This window comes from Trichosurus vulpecula, chromosome 5, assembly GCF_011100635.1.
Source record: "Trichosurus vulpecula isolate mTriVul1 chromosome 5, mTriVul1.pri, whole genome shotgun sequence".
NCBI lineage: Eukaryota > Metazoa > Chordata > Mammalia > Diprotodontia > Phalangeridae > Trichosurus > Trichosurus vulpecula.
Window position 1 is genome coordinate 42,827,196 of NC_050577.1, and position 24,039 is coordinate 42,851,234.

General features: G+C 42.8%; 1 protein-coding gene across 1 annotated transcript in view; it reads left to right on the top strand.

Annotated features, from left to right (window-relative positions):
* The window catches only part of FYCO1 (FYVE and coiled-coil domain autophagy adaptor 1), a 101,141-nt gene that overhangs the window by 32,855 nt on the left and 44,247 nt on the right, over positions 1 to 24,039 (top strand). The window contains exons 6-14 of the mRNA XM_036762008.1: positions 71 to 214; positions 4,292 to 4,385; positions 5,836 to 8,364; positions 9,277 to 9,369; positions 9,919 to 10,037; positions 11,990 to 12,157; positions 16,532 to 16,681; positions 17,570 to 17,778; positions 21,349 to 21,490. Of these exons, the coding sequence (XP_036617903.1) occupies positions 71 to 214; positions 4,292 to 4,385; positions 5,836 to 8,364; positions 9,277 to 9,369; positions 9,919 to 10,037; positions 11,990 to 12,157; positions 16,532 to 16,681; positions 17,570 to 17,778; positions 21,349 to 21,490 (3,648 nt within the window). The remainder of the gene's footprint in view (positions 1 to 70; positions 215 to 4,291; positions 4,386 to 5,835; positions 8,365 to 9,276; positions 9,370 to 9,918; positions 10,038 to 11,989; positions 12,158 to 16,531; positions 16,682 to 17,569; positions 17,779 to 21,348; positions 21,491 to 24,039) is intronic.

The window sequence follows — 24,039 nt, forward strand, 5'->3', positions numbered from 1 at the left end:
GGGCCAGTGTGACACACTGGGGAGTTCATGATTCTGTGTACTGATCTCTGCTCTTTCATCTTCTCCTCAGCGACTGGTACTATGCAAGAAGCCCATTCCTCAAGCCCAAAATGAGCTCTGACATTGTTGGCCAACTGTATGAGCTCACGGAGGTCCAGTTTGATCTGGCATCCAGAGGTTATGATTTGGACGCTGGTTGGCCAACGTTTGCGAGGTACTTTGGAGAATTGTTTGCTTTTGTTATTTTATGGTTTCAAAAGATTAACGGTAATCTCTCCTGGGCAATGTGCATGCCATGTAAATGCTATAAAACTTTCCAATTATCCCCTCTGCTGACTTTACTAGTATTGTAGAGAACATTGATAAAATAAAGCAGATGAAAAGCCTGGTCTTATACAAACTTAATTAACTGTTTAGTATATACAGATGAAGATGTATCTGTACAATGACTGACTTTGTAAGCCTGCCATTAATTTATGTTGTCTTGTTTCACTGGGGCTCATAGGACTTTGGCTTATTTGCGTAATTGAGCATTCCTGCCATGTTTATAGGGTCCTTATGAAGACCTGCTGGAAAAATTGGAAAAAAGTGATTGCAAAAGTTCTTTTCTGTGAGGGACTGTAAACATTTTTAAAATGATGTGGGCTAATGAAGAGGAAGATGCTTGTAGAGCAGAAATGTGTTAATTAACAAGGTTCCTGATGGTTAGGAATTATTGCCAAGGCTGAATGTGGGCAGTAGATTGTGCAGTGGTAACCACTCTCAGCTCCTTGGGTGATGCTGGTGAGATAGCATTTGTGAACTTCTCATCCACCTGACCCCTCCTCAACCAAATCTCACTAGGAACTCGTCTCCTCTTGCTACTTCAACACTAATCTAGTGGGACAAGTTTCTCCCCTAGAACAAGCAGTCAACTCATTTCAGAAAAACATATGACCCCCTTGAAGTCTAACGGCACATTGGCAAAGATGATTTTATTCCTTTTTAAAAAAATTTTTTTTAATTCATTTTAAACTTAAATACAAAACAAGAAAAGAGAGAACATTTCCATGTACACAACAGAACATAGATGATTAGATACAAAATAATTCCATTTCAAACTGTTTACTATTTTTTTTTAATTTTTTATTTATTCATTTATTTTAGAGGGCAATCAGGGTTAAGCATTTATGGGACATTGTGGCTGGGGGCCCTAGCCGTGCCTTAGGAGTAGAGAGGAGAGCCCAAGGTTAGGCCCAGGACAGAGCTTAGAAAATAACAGAAGGACCTGAGGCCTGGGGCATAATTCCCCATACCTCTGGACTAGAATTTGATAAAAAATAATAAGCTGCTAAAAAAAATAAAATGAAATAAAAATGAGTAAGCCAAGGATAAAGAACCCAACCATAGAAAACTACTGTGGGGATAGAGAAGATCTGGATTCATATTCGGAGGAAGATAGTAGAGCTAAAAAAGCCATTCTTCTTTCAATGAGAAATGTTAAATAGTCCCAAGCCCAAAAAAGAATTCTTGGAAGAACTCAAAAAGGACTTTAAAAACCCATTAAGAGAAATTGAGGAAAAATTTAGGGAAAAAAAAACTAATCCAAGAAAATCAAGAAAATTATGAAAAGAAAGTTGACTGACTAGAAAAAAAGAATCAAAAACTTAAGAAAGAAAATAATTCATTAAAAACTAGAATTGGGTAAGGGGAAGCTAATGACATTATAAGACACCAAGAAATAATAAAAACAAAATAAAAGAATGAAAAAATAGAAGAGAAAGTGAAACATCTCGTCAAAAAGAAACTGACCTGGAGAACAGATTGAGGAGAGACAATATAAGAATAGTTGGACATCTTGATACAATATTACAAGAATATTAAGGAAAATTGCCCCAAAGTTCTAGGTAAAGCAAAAATAGAAAAAATCCACCAATCACCACCTGAAAGAGATCCCAGGAGGAAAACGTATAGGAATATCACTGTCAAGTTTCAAAGCTCCCAGATTAAGTATAAAATATTGCAAGCAGCAAGAAAAAATAATTTAAATATTGCAGAGCTGTAATCAGGATTGCATGAGACCTAGCAGCTACTATGTTGAAGGACCATAGGTCTTGGAATACTATAGTTTATAGAGCAGAACAGCTAGGGTTATGACCAAGGGAAACTTCCCCAGCAAAGTTAAGTAAAATTCTGAATGAAAAAAAAAATGGACATTTAATGAATTGAAAGACTTGCGGGTATTTGTGATAAAAAGAGCAGAACTAAAAGGAAAATTCAACATATAACGATCCAGGAGAAATATAAGCTAAACATTAAAGACCAATTATAAAGGACTCAACAAGGCCAAACTATTTACTTCTTATATGTGAAAATATTAGCAGTACTCATGATTGTCATCATTATTTGGGTAGTTTGAAAGAAAGGAATGGACTGGGCCAATTTGATGGGGTGATTCTAAAAAAATACAACTGTTTTGGAAGAGTTGAAAAAGAGTAATTACCTCATACAAATGAGGCATGAAAGTAAGAATTAATGCAGAAGAAGCAAGTTGTGGGGAGGGCTGGTAGCACTGAAACCTTACTCTCATTGGGAATGGGTTAAAGAGGGAACAACATGTAAATCTAGAAAGGTATAAATGTCTTTTAAATTTAAGAAATAAGAGGGTGAGAGGACAGGATAAGGGAGGGACTTTTAGAAGGGTATGTAGAGTAAGAATTGGGAGGGGGAGGGGATAAAGGGGAAATTCTTAGAGTGATAGGTAGATTAAGGTGGAGGGTGGAGGGAGAGGATAAGGGAAGGACTCTTAGAGGGGCAGGTAGATTAAAGAATAGGAGGGCAAGGTAGCTGGTAAATTAGAGGAATGATAGGGTAAATAGAGTAAGAAGAATAGTGAGGAAAAATAGGAAACACACAAGTAATCATAACTGTGAATGTGTATGGGATGAATTTACCCACAAAACAGAAATAGATAGCAGAATTGATTAAAAATTTGAATTCAACAATGTGTCATTTTCAGGAAACTAAAAATGAGAGAGACACAGAATTAAATAAAGGGCTAGAGTAGAATTTATTATGTAAAAAAAGCAGGGGTAGTAATCGTGATCTCAGACAAAGTTAAAGTTAAAGCTAAAATAGATTTAATTAAAAGAGAAAAAGAGGGAAACTACACTATGTGTCACTACTATTATTCAATATTGTTTAGGTTTCATTTCTCAAATTATACAAAGAACTTTGCCAAATTTACAAGAATATAGATCATAAACCAATTGATAAATGGTCAAGGGATATGAACAGGTAGTTTTCTGATGAAGAAACCAAAACTATATATAGTCATAAGAAAAAATGCTCTAAGTCACTATTGATTAGAGAAATGCCAATTTAAAACAACTCTGAGGCAACACCTCATACCTATCAGATTGGCTAAAATGATAGATGCCCTTCAATTGGGGAATGGCTAAACAAGCTGTGTGTATATGATTGTGATGGAATACTATTGTGATATAAGAAGTGATGAGTTGGTTGATTTAGAAAAAAACATGAAAGACTTAGACTTATGAAGGAAGATGCTATCCATCTCCAGAGAAAACTGACAAATAGAAATATGTATAGTATGGTCTTACATATATGTATATGTATATATAATATGTTTTATGTTTATAGATATGTATATATATATATATATGTTCATGTTTCATTGTATCCTCAAGGGTGGTGATGTGGGTGGTGGGAGGGAAAAAAATTAAAAAGTGCACAGCAGAGAACAAAAGAAAACATAGAAGGAAGCCCAGAAAAGCTGGGTAGCTTTGAAAACAGTGTATAATGTTTATTACATAGGTTTTCTTGCAATAGAAATTGGTTGTTTTAATAACAGCAGAACCATTGCAGAACAAGGACAGCACACTTTGTGAAATGTCTTTGCCCCCTTTTCTCATGATTTGTGACTGTGCACAGTCCAACTTTGGGCTCACCTGAAAGCTCTTTGAGGCAGGAAGTGTCTTTCTGCCTGATTACATTCAGCATTTGCCTTGGCACCATTTAGTTCAATTCCTCAAACTTTTACCAAATGAGAGGCTGTGGTCAAGTCACTGAACTATGTGCCGGGAATACAGAGACAAGAATCAAACAGTCCCTGCCCTCAAGGGGCCTCCATTCTACTTTGTGAATATGATACGGACCTTGATAAGTATAATCCATGGGGATCCATGAAGCAAAGGAATGGTCATGTATAGATGAAACTCAGTAAGACACTTGAGGGAAAGATGTATGTGGCTTCCTGTTTAGGTAACGGTGTCTTTCTTGTGGTTCACAGGAGGACTCTGGCCTCCCTAGGCTCCTCAGCATACTTGTGGAAACCCCCAAGTCGGAGTTCAAGTATGAGTAGTCTGGTGAGCAGCTATCTTCAGGTAATTGCCCAGGAGCCTGCTCTTGCCCTGTTCGTGGAATTGGAAGCATCCAGATGGGCTCTTCCACTTGGCACCATGCCTAGCAAACAGTAGGCACTTAATAAATGCTTATTTACTTGACTTGATTACCTTAGAAATGAATCATATGATCTGAGGCCTGATGGGGCACTAAGGAGCTGAGGAGCTCTCTTTTCTACTTCCTGTTCCCTTGGAGGGGCTTCTGAATCTTTCCTCAAAGGTTTTTGAAACACATTGGAAAGACCCATTTTATAATCAAAGCAAAGTGAATCATGTTTGTCTCTGCTGTTTCCTTGAGTGTCTAAAATCTAAATGCACTATCATGACAGAATAGACAATGTAAGTAATGTATGAGGGTTTTGTAAATTACACAGGAATTGACTAACAGTAAAATATTGCTAATAAGTGTCAAATACAGTGGGACAGAGCACTGGCCCTGGAGGCGCGAGGACCTGAGTTCAGATCTGGCCTCAGATGCTTCCTAGCTATGTGATCCTGGGCAAGTCACTTAACCGTGTTTGCCTCAGGTTCCTTATCTGTAAAATGAGCAAGAGAAGAAAAATGGCAAACCACTCCAGTATCTTTGCCAAGAAAGGAGGGAGATTTATATCTCAGCGTTTTTAAAATCTTTTCAGGAATTATTAGTGAGGTGTTAGAGCTGAATACAGTTTTGTAAAGTTCTTTCCTTTATGTAAGAGGATCATGTTCAATTTAGGGACCTAAAGGGGAAGTTTCTTAAATGAGTTTACTCCCTGTTCTGTGCTGGGCACAGTCTCACAGAGCAGTGCTCAGAGAGGAAGCAGAAGCTGAACCCTTGGAAGATTCAGGTGAGTAGGGGACAGGTGAGCCAGACAAAGATGACAGGCCTTGTCGTCTCTAATTCTGAGTCACCGTAAGGCTCTGAGTATATTGCTCCAGGTCTGTGATCTGTGCTTCAGTTTCCTCAGCTTCAAGTATAGACAGGGCTATTAACCACCTGGTAGGGAAATAATTTTAGTAAAGTATAAATTTTTCAAATGAGGTTAGTAATGTTATTAAGTAGAATGTATTACGTTAGTGTCTTAAAATTTGCAAAACACCTTACATATTTAAATTCATTTGATCCTTGCAATGACTCTGTGAGGTAGGTGCTACTATTATACTGACTTTACAGCTGAGGAAACTAAGATTGAGGAAAGGTAAGTGACTTGTCCAGGGTCACACAGCCAGTAAGTGTCTGAGGTCACATTTGAACTCAGGTCTTCCTGACTCCAGGGCCAGTGTGCCATCTTGCTGCCCGCGGTGGTTACCTTTCACCGTATAATCCCTCCTCCTTTTCACTTCCACAGTTAGCCCCCGAAGTCACCTCCATAGTTGTCCTCCTTGAAGACTTACTAACGTTTATGTACATATATTCCTAAGAGATTTCATTTCTCTGCTTTTGTTTCCCCAGACTCAAGACTTGGCTTCCAGTTTCGATGTGAACAGCTCCATGAATGCAGAGGCCCTGGAAGGGTTTGATGAAATGCGTGTAGAGCTGGACCATTTAGAGATAAGGGAAAAGGAGCTACAGGATCGCCTGCAGCAGTTGGAGAGGGAGAACCAGGAGCTGAGGAAGGCCATGAGCCTCCAGGCAGAGCAGATGCAGGCAGAGCAGGGGAAGGGAAGAGGCCTGATGGAGGAGAATGCCCGGCTGACCCAAAGGGTGACTGAGCTCCAGAAGGAATGTCTGATCTCCCAGTCAACTCAGAGCACCCTGCAGGAGCTACAGAAATGTCTGAAGACGCTGGAGCTGGGCACAGCTGAAAATAAAAGGGAATACCACTCGACCCTGCAACATCTTGAGTCAAAATTACAGCCCCTGGTACAGCAGCTGGAGATGGCCTGGGATGCCATCACCATGAAAGACCAGAGCATCGCTGACCTCCAGGCCAAGCTGGCCATGGCTGAGCAGAGGGACCTGGAGACCATGGCAAAAGGAGACACGGTGATGGATATGAGTGGCCAGAAGGCATCTGATCAGGTCAGCTTCTCCCAGGACCTTCAGGATCTAGTAGAAAAGCAAGCAGTTGAGCTGGAGAGACTGAGCAAGGAGTTAAAACAGAAGGAGCAGGCCCAGGGGGAGCTTGAGTCCAAGTTCAACATTTTGGTCACTAGTTCCCAAGAAGAAAACAGAAAACTGCTCAGTGACCTGGAGGGGTCGGTCAAGGAGACAGAGTCTCTACGAGAAGAACTGTCATCGAAAGGGAAGGAGATGACTGATCTCCAGCTCCAGCTAAAAGAATCGCTGGCAAGCTCCAAGTCTCTTGAAAAGGAATTGGAAGAGTTAAGAAAGGAAGAGAGGCTTCATCAAGACGAGCACAGGCAGGAGAAAGAGCTACTGGAACAGGAGACTAAATCCCTGACCAAGCAGCTCCAGCTCCTTGAAGCCCAGTTGTCCCAGGCAAACCAGCACGTGAGCAGCCTAGAGGAGCAGCAGAAGCAGCTGCTCGGCGACCGAGACCATCTCCATCAGAAGGTGGGGGAGCTGGAATATGTCCTTGGGCAGCAGAGCGGGGAGCTCAGTGCTGCCAGGGAGAAGGGCAAGGAGTTGAGCGCGGGGGACTCCTCCCTGCTTCAGGCCAGAAAGAAGCCAGAAGAGCAGCAGCAGGGGCCACAGGAGGCCCCAGCCTCATTGGAAGTGGGAGTGGCCCTGCTCCAGGGACAGAGCAGCGACGCCCCAGTGTCCACCAGTGAGGAGGAGAAGCTCCAGGCGGGAGACAGAGAGCGGGATGAGGAGCTTCAGAATGCCCTCCACCGAAACCAAATCCTCGAAGACAAGCTCAAGACCCTGCAGGTGGATTATGAAGACCTGAGACAGCGCGAGGCAGCCATCAAGGGCTCCCTGGCTTCCCTGGAAGCAGAGCAGGCCAGCATCCGCCATATTGGGGACCAGATGGAGAAGAGCCTGCTCGCTGTGAAAAAGGCCAAGGAGACAATGAAGGCCCAGGTGGCTGAGAAAGAGGCGGCAATCCAAAACAAGGAAGGTGAGTGCCAGCAGCTGCGGGCAGAGGTGGAGAGGTATCAGAGGCAAGCCGAGGCCTACGAGGAGGAGATGAAGGGCCTGAGGAGCACATGCCAGCAGCAAACACAGCTGATCCAGGGCCTCAGTTTAGAAAAGGGAGTGATGGAGAAAAAAGCCCAGCTGGAGCAAAGCATGGACTGGGAGAGAGGGACCCAAGAGTTGGCTTCCCATCTGGTGCTGATGCAAAAGCAGCTGGAGGTCCACCAGGATGAGGCCAGGAGGTCGCAGGCAGAGGTGGTCGAGCTCCGAACCAAGCTGCAAAGGGCCCTGGAAAGCCAGGAGCAGGCCCAGAACCGGCTGGCCGTGGTGGAGACTCTTCTGGAGGAGAACAGAAGCCTGGTCCAACAGCTGAAGGAGCAGAATGAGGGCCTCAACAGGACTCACGTGCAAGAGCTGCTCCAGTGCACCGAGAGGGAAGACGTGCTGAGGGAGGAGAAGGACGGAGAGGCCCAACAGAGGGCTGAGCAGGAGAGACAGCTCCGGGAAGAGTTGTCCCAGGCCAAACAGGACGCAGAGCTGGCCCAGCTGGAGCATGCCGAGGTGCAGGAGCAGCTCTACCGGACCAACACTGACATGGCTGAACTCGGCATTCAGGTCTGTGCCCTGACGGCAGAGAAGGCACACGTTGAAGAGAAGCTCGCCCAGGTCTCCCAGAAGCTCGGGGAGGCCGAAGAGAGGGCTTCCAGGGAACGGGAGGGCCTCCAGCGGGATTTGGAAGGGCTCAGGCAGGAAAGGGACAGCCTGTGGGAGAAACTGCAGGTGGCCCAGGAGAGGGCCCTCACATTGCCTGACCTGCAAAGCCAGCTGAGCCTGGCCGAGAAGCAAGCCCAGAGTTTGCGGGAGGCTGGTCAGGAAGAGCTCTCCACGGTGAAATTCCAGATGAGCACGGAGATCATGAACTGCCAAGCCAAGCTCAAGGTAAGCAAATTATCACCGCAGAGTTAAGAGTCCTGGGACTTGTGGCCAGGAGCTGTTGCTTCTTCCTGGATAAACTCATAGGCTTGTATGCCCCTTTTGCCCCTCTGTATTTCAGAGGCATCTGACACCCCAAATGTCTAATCACAACCAAACATTTGATGTTGCTAGGGAAATATATCTCCACCCAAATCCTGTTCTCTACAAAGTCTAAACACAATATTGGGTTAAGTGACTTGCCCAGGGTCACACAGATAGTAAGTGTCTGAGCCCAAATTTGAACTTGGGTCTTCCTGACTCCAAGCCCTGTGCTCTATCTGCTGTGCCATTCAGATGGTACATCGAGGTATCTAAAGATAGCACTTGGCCTCTATCTTGATTGATTCACCTGAAGGCCCATAGGATTGGATGTTCTCTTCCACCAGGTTATGGTTATAGTTTCAGGAAAATGTCCTGACTGGTTTTGATAAAAACTTTGGGTTGGAGATTCTGTCTACAGAATTAAAATCGTAGAGTTAAAAATTAGGTATGTGACAGGACAAGTCTGAGGTTTGGTAACTTGAATGTTTATATTGGTGTTTATGAGATGTCAGTGGGTCAGGTCCTAGCCTTATTCCAATTTGGCAGCTGCCCACCTGCCTCTCTGGTATATGCATCCTAACTTAGGGTGGTAAGCAGAGCTTATATTTCTTTTACATTTTTGACCTGTTAAAGAAAACAGAACCTTTTCCTATAGGATAGAATCCTATAGGATTCCATTGCCCAGTGGCCTTGGGCGACCCAGGAGGTGGTTTTCTGAGGTGGCCACTCCCTAGAAGCAGGAAACTTGGACAAAGGAAGGGATCTGTTGTACCAGAGGCTAGGACCTTTCAGCTGTGGCTACCACTTCAATATTCCTTATCTCACCCATACCAGGCAGTGAATGAAGAATGTAAAAATCTAAAGGGTCAGCTGGAAGAAAAAGATGGGCAGCTGAGGGCAGCTGAAGAGGAGACTGCAAAGCTGAAGGTAGGCCTGGGCTTCCCCTCAGAGAGCACAGAAGGAGCCTCATGATAGGTGACTCTGGGATCAGTGGGGTCTGACGGTGGTGAGGTGGCTGGCCTGTGTGGCCATGCGCCAGATCAGGCATAAAAATCAGGCTATTTTTATGCTTTTCTCATGGCATCACCCCTTCTTACAAATCCTCACTGTTTGTGATGAAGACATTATATAGTTTGGTTTTTGCAAATCTGGTTCTTGAGTCTCACTGTGAAATTTCCAGTTATCAGTCTGAAAGTCATTGTTTCGTCTTAAAATCATCTGTGTGTCGAAAAGTAGATGTGGCTAGATGCTGGCTGTCCATGGCCTGTGTTTTCCAGCCTGCTTTCATTCACTCTTATGTCAGCCCCTCTTGCCCACTTCTTTCTCATCTCTCTGTCTTCATCACACCTCCCATTATGGTTTCTTTAATCCACTTTTTAATGGTGACATGGCAGGCATCTCATTTGTGTTCTCTCTGAAAATTGTGCTTTCTTGTTTGGATAATTCTGTTGGTTGTTTCTTGATCTCATTTGTTAGGCCATGGAATCAGGTTTGGGGAAGGAATTAGAGCATTCAACAGAACAACTGGCCAAGTCCCAAGCTGCAGTCATGGCGAAGGAAGAAGAAGTCGCAGCCCTGAATGCCAGTTTGGAAAGGTTATTTCTATAACTCACCCACTCCCTTAGCTCTGTAATGCTGCGAGAGAAGAGAGGGTACAGGTGAAGAAGAGAACAGAAAACAAACGACTTCTGGTCTTTACTTGGGGAAACTTTCTTGGTACAAGAACCAGGAAGTCAGAAAGTGCTGGGTTTTACATTCTCTTACTAATATCTTTCCACAATTAACCAAGCCCAGCTTGCCTGCTGCAGTAGGTACTGAACACTTACCATCACATCAGACTGAGGAGCAGACAGAGCTCAGTGCGGTTTGTTCTAATCTGGGAAAGAAGATGCTTCAGGATGCTCAGTGGAATGACCTGGTTGTTCAGTCCAGTTAGAAGGGACTAAGAGGTGGGGGGATGTTTACATTTTCACACTGAAGCCATGTACCTCTCTGCCCCTTTGTTATTTCCTGTGTGAAATGTCACACCACAGTGTCAAGTTTGGTGTTATCAAAGGTTAGCCCTCAATCTGGAGGAAAGCCAACTTCAGCTTTGGATGCTAGCCTCCTGGGTCTCTAACAGTCATGCAGATCATGCTTTTCATTCCTTTCATTGAGTATGCTTTAGCCCTAAAATGTATGCCCTTTAAATTTTACATGGGGTTCGGGGGGTGGGGAAGAGCCCAAAGTCTTCCCTTGATCCCAGTCTCTTTTGTGCTTTGATAAAACTCACAGTTCCTGACTTGTACCTAGTAAGTTCAAAGACTGTACCAAGCTTTGCTCTTCAAGACCTTATAAATTGTCTAATTAAAATATTGCAACCCAATTTGACACAAAAAGGAGACCACATTTTCCTGACAAAATGTGCCTGTCTAAATTCTCCCCTAACCCTGTTCCAAGCCTCCTTTACCTGGGCCTATCACCACAAGAGACACTGGAGGTCTCCTTTTTGGGGCATATAGCAACCAAAGCTTAAAAACATTTCTCTGCTCAGTTTTTAAATATTGCAAACCTGCAATAACATGTAGACCCCATTCATTGCCTCCTCCTTGGCTCATAAAAATTAAGTTATTCAGCAGGCATTTATGAAGCTACAACTGCATGCATAGCACTATGTTAGGTGCTGGGGAAGACAGATTTTAGATACACATAATTCTTGCTCTGATGGACCGGGGGTGCATGTGTGAGGGAAGGATAGGACATGTACACAAATAACTGTAATACAAAATAATACATGGCAAGTACATAAGAGAGGGGCAAAACGCTGTTTGAATCATTGAAGGGAGAAGTCATTGCTGACTAGAGGCTTGGTCAAGAAGGTGTCATAGCCCAAGGGACATTTGAGTTGAGCTTTCTCAGATGAATAAGTATTGAACAGATAATGTGAAGAGTAAAGGAGATGTTCCAGGGCATGAGCAAAGGCATGGATGGGGTTAGCCAGTGCAGTTTGTCTGGATATGCAAATACAAGGAGGAAGGCAGCGTTAAGTAACACTTAAGTTTGTTGGGAATGCCTTGTAGAGCAGTGTTTTTATGGAACCATTTGGAGAACTCTTTACTTTGGAGAAAGATGGAGGTAGTTATAGAGAGATTATAGAGTAAGGAAAATGGCATAGCACAGGCATATCAGGCATACACTATTCTGAAGGAGATTTCAGCAGAGCTAGCGCTTCATCCCATAGTATTGAACAAGACTTAGTCTCCCAGAAATTCCTCTGCATCTGATAGTTCTGCATGTGATAATTCCAGAAAGGAATCGGCCAAGATGTCAGGCTACAAAGGCCAGTGAACAAAAGCATCAAACAGCTGGCCGAGATAGCACTGATTTATTGATATCATCACCACATTCATAAAAAAGTCAAACACTCTTGTTGGAAGGGAAGGACCACCACAGTGGTTGCAGAGAACTCTGGCTTCACTAGACATTGTAGAATGTGCTAGAAGTGGTTAGTGTGAAGCTGTAGGAGTGAGAACTGATTTCAAAGAATCTTTGAATCTTCTTCTATTAGGATGCAAAAGGAACTCGAAAAATCAGATGCAAAGGTCCAAGAATATTGGGAAAAGCTCAACCAGGAGATGGTAGATCGAGAAAAAAATGAGCAGCAGATGCTAGCTAATTTGGATGATTTGAACAAAACCAAGAAATACCTTGAAGAACGACTAATAGAACTTCTCAGGTGGGTATCATGGTTTGCAAGGAGTTACTAGAAGCTTTAAATAGAATTCTTTTTTTAATTAAGCAAAATAAATGTAGATCTCAACCTTATTCTATCTATGGATCGTATGCCCCAAATTTCAACTACCTTATATAAGAGTCACTTATATAGTCATGCTGAGTCAAATAACTTAGCATGCTAAGTCAAAAAAAATTAATCACATCTTTCATGCATCCCTGTGCAGAGTAATATGGGAACTCACCCCCATGAATAGCACTTACAGGTAAGTTCAATCTTCCTGGGATTGTATTTTTAAAAAATATATGATGGTGGTAATTAAAAAAAAACCTCTTGATTAAAGAAGTCAAAATACCATTTTTTAGATAATTGTCCTAAGAATGAAAATCTTTTTACTAACTTAAGGAAGATTTCTCTCTTGCCATTTTTCCCTACCTCTAGTTTCTCTCTTCCTGCAAGATCCAATCAGTAACTCAACAAGCATTTATTCAGCCTCTACTAGGTGCTAGGCATTGTGCAAGACACCCAGAGACACAAAGTCAAATGTGAAATGGTGCCTAACCTCAAGAAGTTTTCATTATATCATGGGAAGCAAATGTGTGCTTATATAGGTACTTACATACACAATAGATACAAGGTGAGTTGTTTCCTTTTTAGGGAGAGTACACTAGCATCTGGGGGTGAAAGGGCATCAGAAAAGGGGTCTGAGTCTTCAAGGAAACAAGAAGTGAGAGTGGGGCGGGGGTGGTGGGGGGTACCGGCGCATCCTAGGCATAGCCTGTGCATTAAAACAGAAGGCAGAGTGCCTCGTATGTGGAACAACAGCAAGAAGACCAGTTTGGCTACACTGTAGAATGAGGGAAGGGTGGTGACATGTCATAAGGCCACAAAGATAAGTTGGGGCCAGGCTGTGAAGAGTTTTCAGGGCCAAGGGGAGAGATTCTCTTTGATTGCAGTGATAATAGAGAGCCACTAGTTAATATTGATCCGGGGAGTGACATGGTCAGATCTGCATTTAAGGGAGGTCACTTTGGCTGCTGTGTGGAGGGTGAGTTGGAGACACATCTAGAAAATGGAGATGGGGGGATCAATTAAGAATATTACAAAAGGCTAGATGAGAGGTGATGAGGGCCTCGAAAAAGAGCTTTGTGACTGGAGGAAAAAAACAAGCGTGAAAGATGCTAGGATGGTAGAAACAGTAAGATATGGCAACTAATTGGATAAGTGGGGTGGATGGGAAATGGGGAGGGGTCAAGTAGGACCCTGGAGTTGCAAGCCTGGATGACTAGCAGGATGATTGTGCCCTTGGTAGTAATAGGGAAGTTCAGAACAGTAACTGGCTGGAGGGGTAAGAGAAAATAATGAGTTCCGTTTTGAATAAGGTGAGTTTGGGATGACTAAAGGACATAAATTTTGAAATGTTTAATAGGGTATCTGTGATTTGGGACTGGAGCTTGGAGAAAGACTAGGGCAGGATATAGAGATTTGGGATTATCTGTATAGAGATGATAATAGGGAGAGAAGAGAAGGCCAAGGGTGGAGCCTTGGGGCACATCCACAGATAGAGTGAATATCCAGCAAAGGAGACTGATGAGGAGCAGTTAGACAGGTAGGAGGAGAACTGAGAGAGAGCAGTCATGTAAACCAAATGCAGTAGAACCCAGATGAAAATGCAAATGAGAAATATTTAACAAAACAAGTAAAAATACAACAGAATATAGATAACTTTAATGTGTGATTTTCTAAGTCAATTTGTGGCCATCAAGGATTCTTATATAGCTTTAGTGGCCACATTTCTGAGTTTGATACCCTTGCTTGAGCTCATAGGCCAACTCAAATCCCAGTCCTATTCATAGAATACAGTACCCTCTTCATCCTCAGGGGAGAAGAGAGCAGGAAGCTATAAGTAAGAAAAGGAAAATTGGTTAGTTCAGAATAGTGGCCCTTAAGTTAAAAAAGCCCAAAGAAAGTCAAAAGGCCCAGCATAGGCATCTGTATAAAAAAGTGCATAGTTTTACACTGATCTTGGTGTCTCTGACTGTCCAAAGATGTCTGCTGAGTCAGAGCTTTTCATTGGACATAACTGAATGAGCCCCCATCGCAGAAGTATGAATTCTGAGTACTGTTGCTAAGGTTACTCTTCCAATAGCCTAAACATTTCTAAACCAAGGAAACATGAGACTCTGTGGGAAGAAATTAGTATCAGCAAACAATGGGCAAGCTGTCCATATAGTCAGGGTATCCCGAAGAGAGTACACCAGGCATATTCAGATGGGAAAGTGACTTTATTGATATCATCTTCCAAGATTATGAATGATGATAATTGATGTGAGTGATTCCAAGATTATGAATGGTTTGTGTATGTGGTGATTTACTTTATAATTGGTTGTTGATCTTTTTTTACTTCGAACCTTGGACTGTGTTTTATGTTTTAACCAAGTTGCTTATGAAAGAAAGGAATCTATGTTTTAGCAGTTATCTATGTGAATTGCTTTTGACTTGATATGTAAAACCTCTTATTAGGAAAGACATATTCAAGAGTTGAAATTGTTCTTCCCCTGGGACGTGAATTTTGACTACCAAATCTGAGGTCCCGCTAAGGTCCTACTACTTTGCGTTGTGGGTTTTAGTTATCAACTGCTTGTGCCTATCAGAATATTGGACAGAGATGGAGGTAACAGGGCTGGCTGCCTCTTCATTCACATTCCCTCCCGTAGTACCAGAATTTCTTAGTTGCTCATCCTGTAGCTCTTGGTATACCCTTAGTTCCTGTTAAGCAGAGAAGTTTGGTCCTTCCCATCTTTCCTGGGCTGTCCTGTCCCCCTTGCTAAGAATATTCTGCATCTTTACACCCCACCTTTACAGATAGGCTTTTGTGGTCCCCCAGCCCAGCTACAAATGTCTTCCCTCTGGGATTGCCTCTCATTTTCACAATCTATATCTTGTATGTGCACAGTGGTTTGCTTGTTATCTCTCCCTTATCTCAGTCTGATGACTGAGCTCCTTGAGGGCAGAGACTGTTTTTTGTCTTTCTCTGTTTCCCTAGTGCTTGGCACAGGGCCTGACAAGTAGAAAACTCTTTGTGAATGCTTGGTAGCTAATAGATTGTCTGACTTAATGAACTTCCAAAAAAGTATTTTTATGTCTTCTTTGTCATGAGTCTTTCTTACTCCTTAAGAAGGAAAATTCTGTTGTTACCTTTCTTGGAAAAAAAATAATTATACACACATACACATACTCATACATGCATATATATATATATATATATATATATACACACATATAACATATGCGATATAACTTGTCTAGCGATTTATTGTACATTTTGAAAGTACTTTCAGTCAAGCAGGCAAACATTTGTTTCAGCCTCTCCTCTGCCACTCCATATGCTGGGTACTGGGGATAGAAAGATAGAAGTGAGGTAATCCTTGCTTTCAACTAGCTTACAATCTGCTGGATGACACAATGTGTACATGCATAGTCATATACAAAATAAGTAGTGATACACACCAGTTGTAGGCAGTTGGGGGGCACACTCCTGGCACCAGGCCAGGAGTCAGGAAGATCTAAATCCAGATGTACTCTCAGATGCTTCCTAGCTGTGTCACAGTGCCTAGACAACGTGGTAGGAGTTCTATAAATGTTAGTTATTTTTATTTGTAAAATAGGCACTATATAAATGTTTACTCCCTTCCCTTTTCCTTTCCCTTTTCTATCTGGGGATCTCCCTTCCTTTATCTGCCTCCTTTTGTGCATTGTCTCTCCCTTTAGATTGTAAACTCCTTGAGGGCAGAGATTGTCTTTCTTTTTATTAATTGTATCTGCAATGCTTAGCACAGTGCCTGGCACATAGTAGTCTCTTAATAAATGTTTATTGGATTAGATTGGATCCGTAAGAGATGCAGTCTGGCCAGCCTGAATTAGGTAGTTGTTCAGGTGTGGTTTTAACTAGCTGGCCTTGGAGATCCCTTTCAGCTCTGAGATTCTGTAACCTTATACCTGGCAGCAACCATGAGCGCCAAACCAAAAGCTGTATGCTTAGAATTAAGTACAGGTTGCAGTCTTGTTGCCTGGGGCAGAAAGAGCATATCAGTGAGTCCAGAGATAGGAGAGAATGATTTAGGGATCCTTTCTGATTGTCCAAACATGTTTAACAAGTACCTGCATACTTAATTGGTTTACATCACCTTGCTAGTTACTATGGGGAATAAAAAGGTATGCTTGGAAAGTGGGATATTCTCAAAAATTGAAGAATTAGGAAACGGAAGATTTGGGTTCAGTGTTCAGGATAAAGCAAGGGGAACTCTAAACTTTTTTTTGGTCTTTTTCTTTCTTTCCCTTTCTCTCTCTCTTAAAACAAAACTGCTTCCTCATTAGGGACAAAGATGCTCTTTGGCAAAAATCTGATGCCCTAGAATTCCAACAGAAACTGAGTGCAGAAGAAAGATGGCTTGGAGACACAGAGGTGAATCACTGCTTGGACTGTAAGAGGGAGTTTAGCTGGATGACGCGGCGGCACCACTGCAGGTCAGTGTGGCAACCCACAGTGTCTGTAGAGTTGGAATGGGAAGAACTAATCCTGCCTCCGCTACTTACTAACTCTTTGACCCTTGGCAAGTCTTCCTCATGAGTAAATTGAGATTCATAGTCTGCAATTGCTCTCATTGGTTGCTGTGAGAAAAGCACTTTGTTGATCTGAAAGTGCTGTAAAAATGCAAATTATTACTGTTTCAGCCTTGGAGATGACATCTAATTAGACAAATTATAGTATATTAACATAATGTAATAGGATTAGTGCCATTAAATTATTAATTAAATGTAGTTTATTTAATGCAATTAAGACAGACAAGTATAAAGAATATGAAAAAATAAATCAGACAATAAAGCAAAGTGAAAAAGAAGCAAAAAAAAAAAAAGAAGACTGGAATAACACACTACCTTCAACCCAGTGAGGGGAAAATCACATAAGAATAAATAGACCCAAAGTCCCGCCTTATGGAGGGAGTAACCAAGGTCACACATCTGAAACTATTTACAGACAGTGTGGTATAATAGAAACTTGGATTTGGAAACTCAGGTTCTGGTTCTGGTTCTGTCAGCTAGCTTCAGCCACAGGAAGTGTATTTAACACCCTGGGCCTCCAGGTCTCTGTTTATCAGATGAGGGACTTGGACTTAGGTCTCCAAGCTCTCTTCTGGCCCTTAAACACTGATGCTCTGTGACCCAGAGGCCCCCGCTCACTGTCAGCCCAGTATCCTTTCTGTCAGGTCACCACGATGTCCCTCCAATCTTCTGAAAGGTTAGAGAAGTGAATGGTGAGCCAGCCAGCAGAGGGGGATGTGCTCCCTGCACAGCGTTCTGGGCTGTCAACAACAAGGTTCCTTTCTCACTCCCTGAATCTCTTCTCATTATTAGGATATGTGGTCGCATCTTCTGTTATTACTGCTGTAACAATTACATCATGACCAAGCACAGCGGCAAGAAGGAGCGCTGCTGCCGGGCCTGCTTCAGGAAGTACACGGAAGGGTCCGGCTCCCCGGACAGCTCTGGCTCAGCAGCCTCCCAGGGCGAGCTCCTCTCCTCTCCATCCAAGTCAGCAGGCGACCTGGCTGCCGGAGTCAGAGGTCAGGCCTTTCCTCCTTTTCCTCTGTTCTCAGGTCCCCACTGGGCAGCCATTTGTATTCTGTTGGGTTGTTTTTAGTTCTCATACTGGAAATACATCTAAAGTGATTTCTTACCTGAAACAACTTCCCAATTTTTGCTGAAAACATGTGTACATGAGTATAGGAATCTGAAAGATTGAAGAGAGAGCATCAGGATTTTAGCAAAGCTAAAGGAAATGGGGTGGGGGGCACTCTTGGTTCATCCTCAAGTGAAGTGGCTCCACTTTTCTCTAGGCTCAAGGATTACCCTGGGTTAGGGAAAGTTAGGCCAGTAACGTAAGCTCTGGAATATCAGGTCAAGCTGAAGTGGGGACCCAGTGAGATAGTGTATTTGCCATCAGGACACCAGGCCAGATCAGTCTAGAAAGGCCTATCATCATGCTGCTGCCCTGAGGGCGATGAGTTTTTCTAGCCATAATTCATGAAAACTGTCCCCTGAGATGTGGAGGGCTTGTCATCTGTATCTCTGAGAAAGGATGTCACTCATCCTTGAAATCAGGGGTTCTGGACGTAGCATTGGCAAACATGTTTTTCTAAGAAAAACATATTGGTAACTGTCTTTCAACATCATTGGTTTCCTTTGTAACTCTATATGTTTTATTCATTTAAAAACATGATTCTGAGAAAGGGTCCAGAGGCTTTACCAGACACTGTCAGAGGAGCCCATGGCCCCTAAAGGGTTAAGAAGCCCTGATTTAGCTGGGTCCTCAGGAAGGCCAGTATGGTCAGTTACTTTGATCCCGTAATAACTCAAGGTGTACCAAGTAGAAAGAGGTCTGCTTTGTGTAGGTAGTGGTTTACCTCCTTTTCTTTCCCTGCCTTGGGCTCTCCTTTCTTCCTCTCAAACGCAAATCAACAAATAAGTGTGTACAAAGTTCCTTATAGAGATAGTCAGGAAGTCCCATTTCTTGTTTTCCTTGTTTCTTGAGGTGTGCTCCCATTCATTATTCAGTTAGAGATTAGTTGCCATCAGAAGAAAAGTGGCTTGGTCAGAGAAGCAGTGAGTAGAGATTAGCAGTGGAATTAGCCTCCTGATCTAGATATCATATCCTTATCACCCACAGTTTAAAAAAAGCAGCCAATCATCCCCTCTGGTGTTCCCTACTTCTGCTTCGATGGGTAGGAACCACAGTGATGCCTTATCTGTGGTCCCTGAGTCTAAGATTAGAGGCTAGCAAGGGCCTGAGACAGCCACGTGTGGGTCATTTAATCACTCTCTACTTATCTTCCCCATCTGTGAAAGGAGGACTTGGGTTATGTCTCCTGTGGTGAGCCCCAGGCTTTGTAAACCACCAAGTGCTGTGTACCTGGTAATTATTATTACCTACCCATGTCCTGGGGTTTGTTTTTCTTTCTGACTTCCTCTGCCTCCTCATTTCTCGTCACCTGATTTCTTTAGACCTGTCCTGTCCTGGTATTTCCCAGGCCTGGGGCCTGCAGGTAGGTTGATTGATAAGGCTGACATCAGTGCATTAGCTGTACTGTTGTCTTACTAACCAGTTTACACTGTCAGAGGTACAAGTCACACTGGCATATTTTGACTGGTAAACAGATTGTCATTTGTACCTGAAACCCTGCCAAGGGCTTCTACTGGAAATGCGGGTACAGGAGGCTTTGTTTCCCACTTGTAGTGGTTCTCTTGATGTGTGCAAAGAAGGCCTAACTCTCCATCCATGATCTCTCAGGCCACATGCCCTCAAAGGTACAAAAGGTGGAGTTTTCTCTTTTGTTGGGTTTCTTCCCTGGAAGATATGCTGTATAAAGGATTACAGTGGAAATGCAGTGAGCTTCCAGTAGTCAGTCAGTCGGTAAACAAACAAGGATTATGGACTGTCGACCTGAAAGTTTGGTTAAAGGAGGCAAACAAGCTAGGTGATGTGTAAATTCTATATTGTCCATTCCCTTAAGGCTACCAGCATACATACATGTATGGAGCCAGACTGACTCTCTGAACAAAAGAATGAGAAGGTTTAAATGCATTTCAGGACAGCCCCAGCTCAGCATGTCTGTGTCACTCAAAATTTATGATCTCCATGTATGTTTAATCACAGTATAAGAAAGGAATTTCTTAATTGGATAGTTTGTAAATAAATAAGATAAGAGAGTTGACAAAAATGTCCATTGAAATTACGATCTAGGACATCTGTATTTTCTTTATCATTAACATACCATAACATAGTATATGTCTATAAAATACTGAGATAAGAAAAAGTCCCATTATTCAAGATAGTGTTTTGGGTTAAGAATCTTCCTGAATGGCCATGAACAGAGGAAAGAATGTTCTTAAGTCAGCCCCATCTGGGCTTGTTGACATAGGAAGAGGTTTTCTCTGAGTAAACTCAGAGAACAAAGAGGCTTAGGTCCAGGCTCTTCTTCTGGTTGATTATTTAGTTCAGGCTCTGGCCCTTATTGGAGTTACTAAATTGATATTAAATGATTATCAGGGCTTAGGTGCTCCAGGCACTATGTTGAGTGCCGAGGGTACAAAGAAAGGCAAAAACACTTACCGGAAGCGGGATATGCTTTTAGACTCTTAGATGTATACTTATATGTATTATATGTAATATCTAATAACATAGAATTATTCATAAAACTATATAAACATCTGGCTATAGACACACATATATACACATGCACATATACATACATATAGATGTGTATCTATATACATGCACACATGTGTATACATATACAATATACACATATGATTAAAGATTAGCAATGGAATAAGCCTCCTAATCTGGAGACCGTATAACCCATAATTTAAAAAAAAGCAACACATACACACAAACACATCTGTGTGTATCTATCTATGTCTGTCTATATATCCATCTTTATATCTATATAACCTATATCTATTTATAACTGTATCTAAACATCTCTATGTATCTATCTATAACTAATCATCTATATCAGACCATCTTTATGTGTCTGTATTTATCTATATACATATCTATGTGTCAATATCCAAACATCTTTATATACCTATATCTGTTGTGGTTTAGTTATTTTTCAGTCAGGTCCAACTCTTTGTGACCCCTTTTTGGCATTTTCTTGCCAAAGATACTAGAGCGGTTTGCCATTTCCTTCTCCAGTTCATTTTACAGATGAGGAAACTGAGGCAAGCAGGATAAAGTGACTTGCCCAGGGTCACACAGCTAGGAAGTGTCTGAGGCCAGACTTGAACTCAGAAAGATGAGTCAGTGCTCTATGCACTATGATGCCACCTAGAGTCAATATCACTATCTAAACATCTGCATCTATCTCTAAACATCTTTATATCTGTCTCCATATGTATGTATATGTGTGTGTGTGCGTGCGTGTGCGCGTGTGTGTATACACACACATATATATGCATGTGCCAAGTCCTGTTAAAGTGCCTGCCAGCTGCTTGCCGTGCCCCATTTCCTGCACTAGCTTCCTCCAAGGTATGACCAGGTGGAGGTGAGATGGGAAGCCTCCTTGTGCTGTCTTTAATGGTCCTTGTCCCTCTTCTTGTTCTCACATGTGGCGGTGATGGTGACGATGCAGTGGCATCTCCAGACTCGCGACCCCCAGATGATGCTGTGTTTGACATCATCACCGATGAGGAATTGTGCCAGATCCAGGAATCTGGCTCCCTCCCCGAAACACCCACGGAAGGGGATTCGCTTGACCAAAGCGTGGCTGAACAGTGAGTAAACATGCCTTGAGTCTTCTGTTGCTTCCCTGTTAAGTGTGAGTTGATTGAGACTGACCTGGGGAAGCAAAGCGGACAGTGGTTAGCCATTGTCACTCTGTGGGAGTAACTCAAAGAAGGGACTTTAAGGGAGTTCCACCTGTTGAGCCTTTCTGCATCCAGCCCACAGAGTAGGTGCTTAACACACGCTTATTTCAGGCCAGTTGGTTGGGTCTGTCCCAACACACAGCCACCCAGTCACTGATGTGACTGTGTTCAGGGAAGGGGCTCCATCTGAAGCATCTACCCACAAACCCCTAAGAAGTGCCCTGACCCACTTTCCCCCCTCGCAGGAAATGTCCTCTTGGCAAGGGAACAGAATAACCGAGCACCAGCTGTTAGCTACTCTTTCTGCAACCAGCTCAGCCTCAACAATACACTTGGGAACCCCTCTTATAATTCATTTCAACAAATATTTATTTATGAATCATCTACCTTGTGTAAATCACAGTGCAAGGCATGGAGAGAGAAAGACAGAAACAAAGCATTTCTTGCCCTTAAGGACGTTTATATTCCATTGGGGGAATTCATTGCATAAGGAGACAAGAAAATACTAGGCATTTTGAGAAAGGGATGCACACTCAATGCAGGAGGGACAGAGATCAAGGAAATCTTCACATTTTAGGTGGATTATAAGCGGAGCCTTTAATGAAGCTGAAGATTATATAATAGGTGGAGATGGCAGCTTTGACAAAAACACAGAGTGAATGCGGACTTCTAGTTGACCAGTTTGTCCCATATATAAAGTTCCTGAAGGGGCGTAACATGAAGGAATTCTGGAAAGTTAAATTGGATTCAGATTATAGATTTAGATTATAGATGCCAGGCTGACAAATTTGTATTTTCTTATCTTAGAAGTAATAGGGAGCCACTGAGGGTTTTTGAGAGTTGGGGGTGACATTAGTTATATAATGCCTTAGAAAGGTATTTTTGTAGCTAGATGGAGAATGGATTGAGGAGAGAAGAGATCAATGAAGAGGCTATTAGAGTAGTCCAGACAGATGTCAATGAGGTCGTGAACCAAGGAAACCGTTGAATGAGTTCAAAGGAGGAAACGGACAGGAGGTGTTGGTGCCACCCCCAAAGCAAGACTTGGCAAGGGATTAGCCAGAGGGGGTGTAGAGAACGAAGGGTCAAGGTTGGCTCGGGTATCATGATGGGAAGGGTGGCTGAGCCCTCAATAGAATTAAGACAGTTTTGAGTTGGGATGGGGTTAATGGGGAAGATAATTGCTTCCTTTTGGACATGTTAGGTTTGAGACACCTATCAGGTGGAGATGGTTGTGACGTGGGATTGATGGTCAGGGGAGAAATCAGGGGTGGCTGTTTAAATCCTTGAGATGGTCGTTACACTAGTGGGAGCTGATAAAATTGCCACAAGAATGGGGTGAGAGAGAAGAGGACTCAGGACAAAGGTTTGGGGTGCCTTCCTGAGGGCCTGATAGGGATTGCTAATGTGCCTGGATACGTGTGATGGTCCAGTCCCTCTCTCTGCCTTAGTTTCCTCATCTGTAAAAGGAAGAAATTGAACTCATTGAAGTCTGTGTTCCATCCACATTTTTTAGCAAACTCAGAGAGGAATTCCCCCTGGTCCTGCTAGAGTGGAAGCAAAGACCAGGAGCTGCAAGTGTAGCTTCACAAACTCATCACAAAGGACTACAAAGTATCTGTAAGGTAATATAACGGCCATCAGGAAGAAAAAAAAAACAAATAAGCAAACATTTATAGTTCCTACTGTGTGCTGGGCATTGTGCCAGGTACTGGGGATGCGAAGAAAAGCAAAAACAGTCCCTGCCCTCAAGGAGGGTAACATCTAATGGGGAAGACAACATGCAAATAACTCTGTATAAACAAGATAGAGACCAGATAAATTGGATCTTATCTCAGAGGGAAGTCACAAAGTTTGAGGAGAACTGGGAAGAGCTTCTTGCAGAAGTTGGGATTGTAGCTGGGACTTGAAGGAAGCCAGGAGGCAGAGATGAGGAGGGAGAGCATTCCAGGCGTGGGGCACAGCCAGAGGAGATGCCCAGAGTCTGGAGATGGCAAGGAAGCCAAGGAAGCCAGTGTTGCTGGATCTCCAGGTACACAGAACGGAGATATATAAGAAAACTAGACTAAAAAGATGGAGAAAGTTTCCGTTATGAAGAGTTTTGAAAGAAAAGCAAAGGTTTTGTGTTGGATCCTGGAGCTGATAGGGAATCACTGTGGTTCATTGAGTAGGGAAGTGACATGATTGGACCTGAGCTTTAGGGAAATCCCTTTGGTGGCTGGATGGATTGCAAAGACTTGAAGTGGGAAGACCCACCAGCAGCTATCGCAATATGCCTAAGCTTATACTGCAGTGGCATTTGTGTTGCAATAATAAGTAAGTTTACCTTTCAGCATGAGGTTTTTTGTCCCTTAGTTTTTCTTACCAAGATTTCCAAAAAATAGTCTCGCAAGGGCTAGATTTCTAATTCACATTAGATGTTTCCTGCAGGAAAATGCTACACAAACTCCACCAGT